The sequence below is a fragment of the Bidens hawaiensis genome, unplaced genomic scaffold, assembly GCF_021521415.1.
Source record: "Bidens hawaiensis isolate Kalapana, Puna unplaced genomic scaffold, B.hawaiensis_p1.1 tig00028747_1, whole genome shotgun sequence".
NCBI lineage: Eukaryota > Viridiplantae > Streptophyta > Magnoliopsida > Asterales > Asteraceae > Bidens > Bidens hawaiensis.
In genome coordinates this window covers 278662-292797 of record NW_027494707.1, presented here as the reverse complement: position 1 = coordinate 292797, position 14136 = coordinate 278662, and the positions used below count along the sequence as shown (strand labels likewise).

Genomic DNA, 14136 nt, shown 5'->3' with positions numbered 1-14136 from the left:
TTTTGTGCAAAATTCGGGTAATACCGGTACCGAAAAGTCAAACTTAATGCCGATGATACCGAATTCATTATTGGTCTAGTACCAGTACCGGTACCGGCACCGAAAAGTCAAACTTAATGCTGATGATACCGAATTCATTATTGGTCTAGTACCAGTACCGGTACCGAAAACAATCGTTCTCGTACTTAGTTAACAAAATTCATTAGAGCAAAAGTACATTAGGGTGCTAACACGGAGATATCAAAACCTGGAGCACCAAAAAGCAAACTTTGATAGAAATTAAAATGAAGATATCCTTTATAGATGGTATATCCGCCATCGTCGTCGTGAGTAATCCATCCATCCATCCATCCATCCATCCATCCAGATGGTGCTTACCAATTTCAATGGAACCGGTGTTGGATTCGGTAATCCTAATCAATTTCTTCCTCAATTATTTTATTTCTTCTAACTTCTTCAATTTCAGGTTTTGGTGTTGGCTGCGGCTTCGGCGTTGGTTGGGGTTTCGGAGGTCTCTCTCTCTTCTCTCTCTCTCTCACACACACACAGAGTTGTTCATACACTCAATTTCAATATAATTTGATAGATTTGTGTTTGCTTTTTGGGAAATTGGGGGTTTTCAAGGGTTTTGTTTACAAACATAATTTGTGAATTTTACTATATATATATATATAATAAGACCATTTGTAGTTGGAAGTTATGTTTTTTTTGCATTTGATCCATTAACTGATGATCAACATTGTATTGATTTAGGTATGCCTGTGAATTTCCTTGGCCTCGGTGCAGGTACGCGGCTTAAGACTCTCTTAATTTAAGTTTAATACAACTTGTTACATTTTATGTTATATGGATTATTGTACCATTGTACAGGTTAAGTTAAATTGTTGATCATAGTTGTTAATAGCTATGATAGTGAGCACTACAGCGAATAGCATAGCGTAGCGCTGGATCATCATTATCCGATGTTTTTGCGCCAAAAAGTGTGAAAATAACGACAGTTCGTTTTTTTTATACATGCTAGAAACCGAATTTTAGGCATTTTAATCGACCAAGCAGCTGTAATCTTCACTAATTGCATAAAAAAAACCTTAAACTCGAGAATAAAACCCTAATTTAAAAAAAAATGTAATACGTTATCGCTAAACATCAATTAGCGCTCTCTATCTCATCATTATCACGACATAGCATATGGGTAGGCTGTCGCTATTTGTCTTAACAGCTATGTTGTTGATTAAGTGAATTATACTATATGAAGGTGGAGGATGTGGAGTAGGGCTAGGGCTCGGATGGGGATTTGGGACTGGATTTGGTAGTAAGTATCGATCGTCTAGGACTATTTTTCAGGGTGTTGAGTTTAACAAGAAAAGTGAAACCGAAGAGGCGCACTCGTCTTGAAAGCTTGTTATAGTTATTTAGAAACTTTGTTCCGTTGTATTATGAGTGGATACTTTTATTGGTTTATTGTACTTCAGAATTATGAAAAAATGAAGTTGTGGTACAAGTAGAAATAGTGGTTTCAACTTTCAACTCATTTGTTTGTGTGAAATGTTGATGTGTTTAATATGAAACGGCCGATAGGACTCGAGAGCCTTGGTTAAAACCAGCCCGAATTGGCTAAAAGCTGAAGGTATGAACCAGTTGAAAAACAGCATGATCTGGTCAAAAACATCCCCAGCCACTAAACTCCAGCCTGGCCGGCTTAAATTAGCAACTAACCAGACTAAAAAATAAGTTTCCCTGTATGGCTTGCCTTTCTTTATAGGCATTTTTCTTGCCAAAATGTTTCTTTGTCAAATTTTATCACACTAGAAAATATGGGATTGTTAAATGGTTAAATCAACTACTAGTATAATTCACTTTTATTGAAGTCATGTTTTATTGAAACACAACTTCTGAAATTGAAACAAACTACGCAACACAAATCTTTCAATGTGAGGCAGCTCGCAAGCAACGCTCACGCAACGATGATTCTAATAAACTTGAAGACTGGATCCATACACTCAATTGCAGTAAAGACTAAAGAGTCTGCAACTAATCTCTTAACACAAATTCAAGACAACTCTTAACCTAGCGACACTTGAAACAAGAGACACGGTTTGAACAACTCGAATGACCTAAGAGAGAATCTATGAGATGTTATATACTCCATCGAAATAGCTCATCAACCCTAGCAAGCATTGTTTATTGAATAATAATACTCATAGAATAGACTGAAAAGTTCGCGAGCATCTCCAAGCCATCTACACGAGCCATCCAAATTTAAGATGTTAAAGCCTTCTATACCTAAACAAGGGCTTAAGCTCGAGCGGTTCTCTTCCCTTTCTCGGGCTTCTAATCGAGATGATGCATCCTCAAAGATAATTAGAGAAGCAAATTCTCTGTGAGTTCTTACAATCTCTTGAAGATTCGATAGCATAGATATGGGGATATTTATCCTTAGAAGTCATGTTACCACACCATATATCTTTCCAAAAGTATGATTACAACTTCCAGTAAGTTAACTCATGTGAATGTGGCAAACATGTGATTGTGGCAAATGCAGGCAGTATAAAATTTTATGTAAACTATAACCAGAAAAATATCACACACCATCTTCATACTTAAAGGCTGAAAACTATATGCTAGTGTGTTAAACCAAGCTACAATTTACATTACATGAAACAAAGCTAAAAAAACATTTGTACAATCTACATCAAAACACTGAAATCACACTAAACTTTCTGAACAACAAGCTGATGGAGGGTGTCAAAATGGCAATAAGCAGATAGCTCCATTTGCTGACATGTTTTACAAAACTACTAGTAATCAATGTTACACTAAAACTACATGTATCATTACCATATGTGAAAAGTCTGTATCTCTGCTTTAGATTAAACGAACTACAACTAAACATGCACACAAGAATACAACAATTACGATTTTAAAATGATTTCAAGTATATAGTCATCTGTTTATATGATAGATCCTCTTAAAGAGTAAACTCGTATTTTTGATATCATCAAGAATTATCGGTTTAAAATAAGTAATCCTAAACAGCTTGTGGGAAACAACATATTTCAAGCATATAAGCTATTCTTCATCCAAACACTCAAATGTGTGTTTGTCTTTAAAAAAAAAACAATACGAAGATTAAAGAAAAAGCTAGCTAGAGGAAAGCAAACTCACCGAGCAAGCAAAGGAAAATGAGAAACCAAAACATTGTTCGTGTGCGCCGACTATACAGCACATAATATTGTGACCTTTGGAATAGTCTTTGAACAGCAGCAAACCAACCGTAAAGTCGTTTATTATAACGATCATCACATGGTTCTGTGAAACCCTTACTCCCTTCATTACTTGCATCAACAGCCTTATTAAAAGAGCATAACATATTATTCTCACCAGTAACAAATGAGCATATGCATTCTAATCATTTTATCAAAATTTTAATAAAAAACAAAGACTCACTCTGGTCAAAGGTCGAGTCTCTAACGATTTAACATCAGCTTCTTGGCTTATTTTCTTGTAACCATTAGTTGACCACGTTAATTTTGATGCAGCGTCTAACATGCTTAAAAGACCTGAAAAACTTGGAATCTTTCTAGGTGGCTTCTCGTTTTTTCCATCACGCTTTTCATTATCAACATTTATATTCCAAGAACTGATGTCTGCACTCGCGGTTCTTCTATGCCCTGAAAACTTATCTTTAGCATCAACCTGGACACATTTTAATTAGTTTGTTTATAGATATCAACAATAAGTTCTATTATTTCAATTGTTATCAAATTATTTTGAACAAAATGAAAAAAAAGAAAAAAGAAAAGAATAAACACATACAGAATCGACACAAACGGGCCATAATTGCTATATCTAATAAAGACATTGTTGCGCATTCAAGTAATTACGCCTGTAAACAAACCAAACATTTAGTGAACCATTTGTGAATTCAGCAGGAATTTGCGTTTGTTCGTTTATATAATAAGCAAACAGAGTCAACAGACACGTAAAAAATTTTGATCATTTAGTCAAACGAACAAACAGGAACACATGTCATGTTTGTTCATTTATTTCCATTCGTTTACGAGTGTTTTAAGTTTATTTACATAATTCAGTTGGAATTTTTTAGACCCACTACAATTTAGTCTAGCTTTATTATTTTCTTGGCCTTACAGATTGATGTTCACGTTTAATTTATTGGAATTCGTTAGTCATGTACTTATGTTTGTTTATCTATGTTCAGTTATGTTCGTGAACCATTCATTTATACTATTAACAAAAGAACACAAACAAGAAAACATTGTTCGCTTAACTGTCCATGTGCGATCATTTGTTAGGATGAATATTAAACGAAAGAACGCAAACATTTCCCGTTTGTGTTCTTCCGGATCGTTTACCTACAAGTAATGAAATAATGAATTGTTCAAGTACCTTTTGTTTTCTTCTTCCTCTATGTTCATCATTGAACCGATTTCTAGCAGGTTGTTCATCACCAGGTGATTTAGATCCAGAAAGAAACAGAGCAAGTTCTTTTCTCTCTCGTTCATCAAGGCGTACCCAAGGTCCTGGTGGTTTCTCTTTTGAAACAGATGAATCACTCCATGAATTTTCAACTCTAGAGATCTGATTCTCCATTGCATTGATGAAATCACGATGTCTGTCTTTGGTATCATCTGTTGAATTATTTCCATAACTGGATATAACCGCCCTTTCAAATTCCTCCAACTGCAATAATTCAATCATGATGAACAATAACTATATGTTCAGTTTGAGTAACCTAAAATCTGAAATGTAACGCATAAGTATTCATAACTTATGGAAGATATTTATCACAGACAATAATCTAATTCAATCATGATGAACAGCGACTTTGTTTTCACTAACCTAAAATCTAGGCCTACAAACAAACCAAAAGTTCAGCGAACCATTCGCGAAAAGTTTGTTCATGTTCGTTAATTTAATAAACAAACAAACATGAACCAAAAATCGTGTTCATTTAGTTAAACAAACGAACATGAATGCATTTGATGTTCGTTTACGTTCATTCACTTAAATCCTTTTATGTTCTATCATGCGTTTATGTTCATTTGTGTTTATTAGTTTACATTTTATTTAAATTAGCATTAACATTCATTAGTAATCTATTCATTTAAAATTCTTGGCCCGTAACAACTTAGTTTTAGTAACATTTTAGGCCCGGCATATTGTTCTTCGCATTACCTTTATCTTGTTTTCCGTTAGGTCGTTTACATTCATGAACCGTTCGTTTATTTAACGAATGAACACTGTTTGTTTGGTATGAATCACCTGCCATTTGGTAGTGCCGAGAGCGGTTCGTAAATCTCGATGAACAGCATCGGAATTCCACGCAGAAGGCTCCTTAAAGCATGAATGAACGTTCTATATGTAGATTCCATCCTTCAATTACATAGCAGTTTCGTTAAACAGAGTACGTGATCATAAACCCTAGATTTGAAAAATGAAAATGCAGTACCGATCGGCTGATTCTTGAGCTTCTTCTGCAGCAGGAAAGAATGGATCTTGTTCCCATTGGTCTATATATGATGCCATGTTAAAACCCCACATAAACCCTAATTGCAAAATTGGTCGGTAACGATGGTGATTTATGAAAGATTGGAACAATGCCGGTTGATAGATGGATGGTGGAAGCAAAATTGATGGGTTTAAGTTAATATCTTGATGATGATAATGATAATATTCTTTGAGAACCACCAAAGATGATGGTGGAAGCACATGTTCATATTGTATTTTATTTTCGATGTGTTGATTTGGGTATTAACAAATTATACCCCCCTCTCCCCCAACCCACCCACCATAGTGTCTAACCTGTACAACTTGTATATGGATGCATGACTCGTGTAGGTCATGCGCGATTGACAAGTGTTCGGAAGAGAATAAAGAGACGACGTTTTGTAGCCTGTACGACCTGCATAGCCCTATGCGAGTTGTATAGAGCTTTAACAGCTCGTTTAAAGCTTGACACAACATAAAGCATATATGAATCGTATAAAGTCCACACGACCCGCATAGAATCAGTTTGTAGTATAAATGTCAGTCTATACGAACAGTATAGGCCTATGCGAGCAGCATAGTTTTATATTGTTCGTATAGGATATAAAGCTATACGAGGCACCAGAAACAAAAACTGAAACATCTTATATGAGTCGTATGGGTCTCAAGTGGTATCTGGATAACCAATCTCGTGTTTATATAATGCAAGCCTATAACAATTGCGAACTTATTATATATCCCATTATCATTTTTTTGTCTTCACCACCTATCAATTTCAGCCGTCGCAACCACCATTATCATTGACACCACCATCAGTCTGTCACCCCAATTGTCTGTGCCACCACCCTTGCCACCAAAACAACAACCACCATTGTTGCCACTAACACAATCCTCACTCACTGCCACCTTCACCATAACACCCACCAAAATCGTTATTGACATTCCTCCTAGCGTCCTTTCATTGTCACCATCTCTGCAGCACCTCTTGAGTTTTTGTAATACATACATGTATTACAATTTTATCGTGTTGGGTCACAAAGGATTTTTCCTAGATATACCAAACAGAGCATGCATAGTCCATCAACATCCTTATTCTGTAATTACGTTAAGAGTATTCTCAGCCTATTTCATACCATATTCATATAATTGCACTAAACAACACTATATTTTCTCTCTTCTTTACAATTTCTTTTAACAGGCAACAAACATAGAATGCCTACGTACTTCGTACGGAGTAACCCAATGACAAAATGCCACCACCAACTAGCCCAACCCAGCTGTAAGGAGTCCTTAAGCGCCTCCAAGTTACTCCAGTTCAGAGGAAAACAGCGTCCCTTCATTGTCACCATCTCTGCAGCACCTCTTGAGTTTTTGTAATACATACATGTATTACAATTTTATCGTGTTGGGTCACAAAGGATTTTTCCTAGATATACCAAACAGAGCATGCATAGTCCATCAACATCCTTATTCTGTAATTACGTTAAGAGTATTCTCAGCCTATTTCATACCATATTCATATAATTGCACTAAACAACACTATATTTTCTCTCTTCTTTACAATTTCTTTTAACAGGCAACAAACATAGAATGCCTACGTACTTCGTACGGAGTGACCCAATGACAAAATGCCACCACCAACTAGCCCAACCCAGCTGTAAGGAGTCCTTAAGCGCCTCCAAGTTACTCCAGTTCAGAGGAAAACCCACCCGCGCGAAGGCCCACTGGAGGTGAAACCCGAACGCCCTCAGGATCGAACTAGAGATCACAAAGATCCTAGTCTCCCTTTATTTAGCCACACATGTCCCCTAGAAATGTTGTATGTGGGGATTGAACTTAGATCTCCATTGAAAAAGTCAAGCCCCATACCACTACATCACATTGGAAAGGACCTTCTTTACAATTAAAATAATATATTTACATACATATATCATTATCTTTTCTCTCTCATTCATTTACAACCACTTTCAAAAAATATTAAAATTTATACGATATGAATAGTGAAACCCTAAATTTAACTTTTTCGTATAACATATTCTTTCTCATCCACTCGCAACCATTCATAATCATACCATATAATTTACAAAAGGCTAAGGATGCTCTTAAAATCACTACAATTTCTCATTTTTATTTTCAATTAAATAATGTTTTTCTTACTTTAATCATTACTTTTTATATCTTCTTAACTCACAACCACATTTAAAAAAAAGTTAAAAATTAATGAAATGAATAGTATATTTTCAAATATATTAATCAACAACAACATTTTATCTCCACTTTAATCACAATAACACGCCACAATATAATATGTAGTTTTCACTCACAAACATATAAGAATGCGTTGGGAATGCTCAGATGTCAATGCTAGGATCATTAGTGACGGCCCACCTCTACGTTAAATGCTTTTGCCCATATGAATATACGAAGTGAAAATTTTGAGCGTCCATTTAAAAAAAAACAGAGAGAGTTTTGAGTTTTCTCTCTAGTTTGCAACATATTTCGAAGATATCCATCACAATCTACTCAGGCCGACTAGATTTATAGAGCCAACGAGTAATTTCATAAACTAATAAAAAACTGACACGGGACATCAAAACTGGTCATGACGATTATTATAGGATAAAAAAAATTGTGAGGGTGAGTATTTTGTAGAACAAAATTGTAAGGGGTGGCATTATTAGAAAAAAGAAAATAGCCGAGGCAAGTTTTTTATGTTTTACTTTTATGAATTTTATATTATTATATTTAATTTTACTCATAACTAGTTTTTCTTTTATAACTTCTAAACTATAAAGTTTTACAAAACTCTGAATACATTGTTAAGACGTTTAAGACATGTTTTTTGATCTACATTCCGACATAAATTTTATTAAAATCGAGCGGGTAAAACTTTGATAGAAATTTGACCCGTTCAATTTTGAATAAAATTTATATCGGCATGTAGATAAAAAACGCATAGGTGCATTCAGAATTTTGTAAAACTTTATATTTTAAAAGTTATAAAAGACAAAATAGTTATGAGTAAAATTAAATATAATAATATAATATTCAGAAAATTTAGAAAGTAACACAAAAAAAGTCGTATGGACTATTTTTTTCTTTAAAAGTTGTCCTGACCAGTTTAGTGCTACAAAATACTCGTATCGACAATTTTATTATCTTAAAATAGTCGTCCCGATTAATTTTGTAAAAATCTCATTGACTCTAAAAATCTAATCAGCCGAAGCAAATTATGATAGATATTTTAAAAATATGTTGTAAAATGTGAACAAAACTCGAAACCCTCTCTCTAAAACGGACATTCTCATAATCATCCCATATACGAATATGTTGATCTGATTAGTGCTTTACTTGGATTTTTTTGGTAGTTTTAATGAGACTGATAACTAGTTATTGAATTAATATATTATCTACAATACGGGTTTCCATGTAGAGATCCGTCCCATTTCCAAGGAATACATTTTCGTTGTATGTGTGGATATAGAGTTTATTTTTGCCTTAAATTTATTGTGATTCTCATTTGTATATCTAAGGCCTAGCTAAAACACTGTGATTAGATCCAAATTAAAGCCACGATCAAACAGATATCCGCCCACAATCTAAAGACCGTGATTAAAGCCACGAGAACGTCCAAATTCGCCCCTCTAGTCATGAAATATGCTCTTTGTTCATATCCAAAGTAAAAGGACAACACAAAGATAATAGGAGGGCGGATTTGGTCTTTGGCTGATTTGTTTCTATGCTTTCAATCACAATCTAATAAATTCGAAAAAAAGTAAATGTGTGGTTTTTTGATATTGAGCAAACACAATGGATTAAAGAGTTACATGCATTTGTTCTATTTTTAGATTGTTTCCTATGAACATTCAGTTTGTTTCCTACAGAATACTTTGCATGCTTATACAAAATGGCAACAACGGAAGCTACACAAGCGGAAAGTAGAAATACATGTGTCTAGAAACGAGTAAACGCATATGTTTGTTCAAGTCATAAATGGGTAGACAAGCTAAACCCGTATGTACACATTTTTAATCATGCTAACACGTTTATGAATTGAGTTATTTCGTGTTAACAGGCCGTGCCATAAATTGTCAACTATAATCTCGATTTAACGTATTTTAAAACACACTAGAAAGAGATTTATTTTAACTCGTTCCAAATCAAGAACTCTCCCATTTCCCTATCTCTACACTATCATAGAAGTTTTAACACAAAATGTCTTGCATTATCATCCATAAATCCAACTTTTTGATTACTTAAAATGGAAAAAATCCAATCCTTAAATTCAAGTATACCTAAAGTGAAAAACCAAAACCCCAAATTAAAAAACAAAACAAATAAATTAAAAAGAAACAAAAATCTCCTGAATATTATTAATGTCACGAGACTTACCCGTTCAACCAACATACTTTCAAAAAAACAAAAAAACAAAACAAAAAAAACAAAAAAAAAAGAAAACAAGAAAAAAAAGAGGAAAAATGGAAACAGCAAATCAAAGAAGGTGAAACTTTCATTGCTTCAAAACATGATCATATAATTATTATTCACACTATCAAGAACACCATCTTTCACACACTCCCATCTCAAATTCTTCAAAATGCATAGCTTAATATTAATAATTACACCGCAAGAATCTTGAATATTACGCAAATCACAAACCCTTTGAATATTTAATTCATTCAAACTCATCTGATATCTTCTTCCAATAACCAAGATCAAGAAATGGGGGTTCTTTCGTGGTATTTAAGGATGCTTGATATCCGTCCGATAATCACAAAAAGTATCTCCGCAGGTTTGATCTATGGAGCTGCTGATTTGACTGCGCAGGTATGCTGTATTCAAATTTAAAACCCTAAAATTATTTCTAATTTAGAAACTGATTTCAAGATGCAAATATGGTTTTTGCCAAATTTGGATTTGACCTAGAATCTTTAGGTTTTATTTATTGAAAGTTCTGAAATTGTTGTTGGGAAATGGTGAATTGATGATAACTCCTGTCAATTTCTGAATTTGGAAACTATTTCTTTTGACTTTTAAAAAGTCAAAGTTTGTTTTTTTGCCTATTTGGCATTGAATCTAGTATTTTTTTTGGTTGCATTTATGGTTTGAACTTTCTTTAAAGATTATCTTGTGGTTAGTCAATTAGTCAATATTAAATTCTAAATTTAATTTTTGTGATTTACAAATTGATGGTGATTACTAATTATTTTAGTTTTAATCATTGTACCTTTGATTATTGAACTAATAATATCTGGATGCACTTATCTTATGTTGTTCTTTGCCCATGATTTAATGAATTGTTGTAGTTCAAGATTTCATGATTAAACTATGATTTTTTTTATGAGACACATGTATCTCTGCTTTAACTATGATATAAAAGACAGTTATGTAACCGGCCTTTCCTTCTTTCTTCCATTATATTTGGTAAACATTCCATATATGTGTTTATTCGGCAGTTTCATGTTTGAATAATGATTTTTAACTGCGAGAACCACATAAACACATATACCTACTGCTTTAACTATGACACGTATGGTAGTTATGTAACTAGTGTTTCTTTCTTCCATCTTTCTTTCACTATATCTTGGAAGCACCGTGTACAAGTGTTTATTTGGCAATTTCATGTTTGAATAATGATTTTTATCTACGAGAACCATATAGCGCATGCACCTATTGCTTTAACTTTGATACATAAGGTAGTTACGTAAATAATCTTTCATTCTTTCACTATATCTAGGAAGCACTGTGTACAATTGTTTATTTGGCAATTTCATGTCTGAATAATGATTTTTAATTGCTAGAACCACATAAACACATGTACATATTTCTTTAACAATGATACTTATGCTAGTTATGTAACTAGTCTTTCATCTTTCTTCCACTATATCTGTGTACAAGTGTATATGCGTTTTCTCACGGTTTTGCATTTAAAATTTGTTTTTTTTATTGAACGCGCACCTAGCATAATATATGCTGATAAGGGATTTTAGTACTTTTTTACATTGATATGAGTTTAATATGATGATCAACTTATTTTGAGTATTTACTGCATTTATGCATCAGTCTATGACCATTGGAGCTTTCAATTCTTTAGACTTGATAAGAACACTACGAATAGCAATATTTGGGTTGCTTCTTTTGGGACCCGTACAACACGTTTGGTTTAATTTGTTAGGTAGAATCCTACCAAAACGAGATATGACTACCACCTTCAAGAAGCTAATCGTCGGGCAGATCTTTTACGGGCCTTCTTGTACCGCGGTTTTCTTCATTTACAATGCATTTTTACAAGGTATTTCAAGTTTTCTTTGATTATTGCTTTCTATTTTGTACTACAATAATTGTTTCTCTTTATAGCTGTTGAAGGATACACAAATTTCGTTTTCGACCAACCGTTCTATAAATGATTCATGGCTACTATCAAAACACACACCCAAACACCCTATTTGTAGCTAGGGGTGTGCATAGGTCTGTTTAGGGCTCAAACATAATCATAAACCGAAAATTTGGTGTGTGAGTTTTTGAAAACCGTTCAGCTTCAGTTTATTCGGTTTTCGATTTGGGTTCAATTTTACTGTTTGGGCCGAAAAGATTTTGTCCAAAAGTAACATAATGAATTTGAGAATGAAACTTTGGGGCTAAATTTTTTGGCTACACTTTTTATTAAATTCTTAGAAATTACTTAACATAAAAAAGAAGAATTCTATAAATTGGGTTCGATTTAGTTTTTTCCATTTTAATTAATCCAAAACTAAAAGTGAACAAAAAGTTCGTTTTACGAAAATATATACCAAAACTGTCGGGTTTTTTTTGGGATTGGTTTTTCGGTTAGATGGATTTTAGTATCCATTGGTGATGACAATATGTGGGAGTCTTGTGACCTTTACAGTATAAAAAACTTTAGAACTGGATACAAAATTGAATCTCAAATATCAGTATCGGGTTCTAATTATGGTAAAATACTCCAGGTGAAAGTGGTTTTGAGATCGGTTTGAGATTAAAAAGAGATCTTTTGCCAACTTTAACCGGTGGTCTTATGTACTGGCCTGTGTGTGATTTCTTCACTTACAAAATAATCCCAGTTCATTTACAGGCATGTAAATTCATTATTATTTATGTATTATTATAATTTCTATATAAACAACACTCAGCTATTGTGAACATGCTTTATATTCATTGGCAGCCATTGGTGAATAGCTCATTTTCGTTTATGTGGACGATATACTTAACATATATGGCAAGTTTGGAAAAAGCAATAGGAGCTTGATTAATAATATGATTAGTGTCTAATTGTCTTTTATCAACCATACATTTCGTCCTTGTTTATGGAAGTTTATATCGTTTGGAGGCAAGACACGCGACACAACACCGCCACACGTTCAGGTATGTATTTACTCAACTTAAGATCTGTATGCTTTTAGTTCCCAAATTTTAGAAATTGCTAACCTAGTGACATTTGTGAGAGGGTTGTACGTGTAGTTCCCGTCGTCAATACTAGTTAGTTTTTAACCGGAAAGCGATGTCATGTGAAGGTAATTATGTCTTTTCAGTTTGAAATCTTGACCATAACTACAAACGTCGGCTTTAGCACACTTGGTTTTTAAAGACCGAAGGTGATTTGATCAAAGAATAGGTATAATTTGTGCAAATTTCTGGGATTAACAGCGGTAACTACATGTGCAACCCTCTTGTAAATGTTTGGACCAAGTTTACAATTTTTAAAATTTTGGGACCAAAGTTGTAATTTACTAGTCGCTGGTGAAAATATAATACTCAAGATAAAATAAATTATTAAACGTTTTGTGTTTATTGTACTTTCTATGTTTGTGCAGGTGGATGGAATTTTAAGATTTATAAGAGAATAAAAAATAGGAAAATGTTTTATAGTAGATTTAATAAAATGCTTGTTCTAGAAGATTCTTCAGTTCCAGTTGTCTTTTGGGCATGACAATATGAGCAGTTAGATCACACTTTCAGTGAGACACTTCTGAACATTTAGTGTTGACGATTTGAGTTCGGGTGAGTTGACGAAAGTACCCCCGATGGTGGTGTTTTTCAATTGATTCAGATTTAAAACAAGTTAAACAACAGTAACTAATACTTTGCTTCTAATAAACTTTTATCGGTTTTAAATATGAAAAACGATTAATCATAGGTTTTAACTTTTCTCTTCAAATTTCTCCCACATAAATTCCATATCTTTTTATGTTTAATAATTTAAACAAGATGTGTAAATGAGTCATTGGCTAGATCATCAAGATCTGTTCGCTAAAAATTTAATTGAGTCACTTAAATGAGATCAAGCTTAAACTGGAGCCCGTTTTATAAAAGAATCCCGGTCCTAGATTGTACTAGTAGCATGTTGTAAGGCCCGTGATCCAGACGCCTTAAAGTAGTTGAACTTACTCATGAACACATAGTTAAAATGAGAGAATTCATTTCATTGCATTGGAATAAACATTTCAACATTCAAGCATTCCAAGTATAAGTTGTTTTTAAACACAAACAAAACAATAAGTTTGGATGCCAAATCATATTGCCAAGACTGCCTTCATGCTCACTTCATTCCTTCATATTAACCTGCATGCATACTAAAAGTTTGCTATGCTGAGTGAGTTTTAGTGTACG

At 33.6% G+C, this 14136-nt stretch overlaps 3 protein-coding genes across 3 annotated transcripts; 2 read left to right on the top strand and 1 right to left on the bottom strand.

Annotated features, from left to right (window-relative positions):
- The first annotated feature begins 364 nt into the window (after positions 1–364).
- Positions 365–1553, top strand: LOC143577619 (uncharacterized). Its single transcript, XM_077061401.1, has 4 exons — positions 365–407; positions 467–511; positions 754–786; positions 1256–1553. Exons 1-4 carry the CDS (start codon positions 368–370, stop codon positions 1393–1395), a joined length of 258 nt encoding a protein of 85 aa, XP_076917516.1. The 5' UTR covers positions 365–367; the 3' UTR covers positions 1396–1553.
- A 1094-nt stretch (positions 1554–2647) lies between these two features.
- On the bottom strand, positions 2648–5395 carry LOC143577618 (uncharacterized). Its single transcript, XM_077061400.1, has 5 exons — positions 5284–5395; positions 4408–4701; positions 3448–3696; positions 2818–3349; positions 2648–2777 (listed from the first exon to the last, which is right to left on the bottom strand). The coding sequence occupies exons 2-4, from the start codon at positions 4609–4611 to the stop codon at positions 3146–3148; spliced, it is 657 nt and encodes a 218-aa protein (XP_076917515.1). The 5' UTR covers positions 4612–4701; positions 5284–5395; the 3' UTR covers positions 2648–2777; positions 2818–3145.
- A 4672-nt stretch (positions 5396–10067) lies between these two features.
- LOC143577617 (uncharacterized) lies at positions 10068–12807 on the top strand. Its single transcript, XM_077061399.1, has 4 exons — positions 10068–10335; positions 11572–11800; positions 12477–12601; positions 12692–12807. The coding sequence occupies exons 1-4, from the start codon at positions 10231–10233 to the stop codon at positions 12773–12775; spliced, it is 543 nt and encodes a 180-aa protein (XP_076917514.1). The 5' UTR covers positions 10068–10230; the 3' UTR covers positions 12776–12807.
- The last annotated feature ends 1329 nt before the right edge of the window (positions 12808–14136 follow it).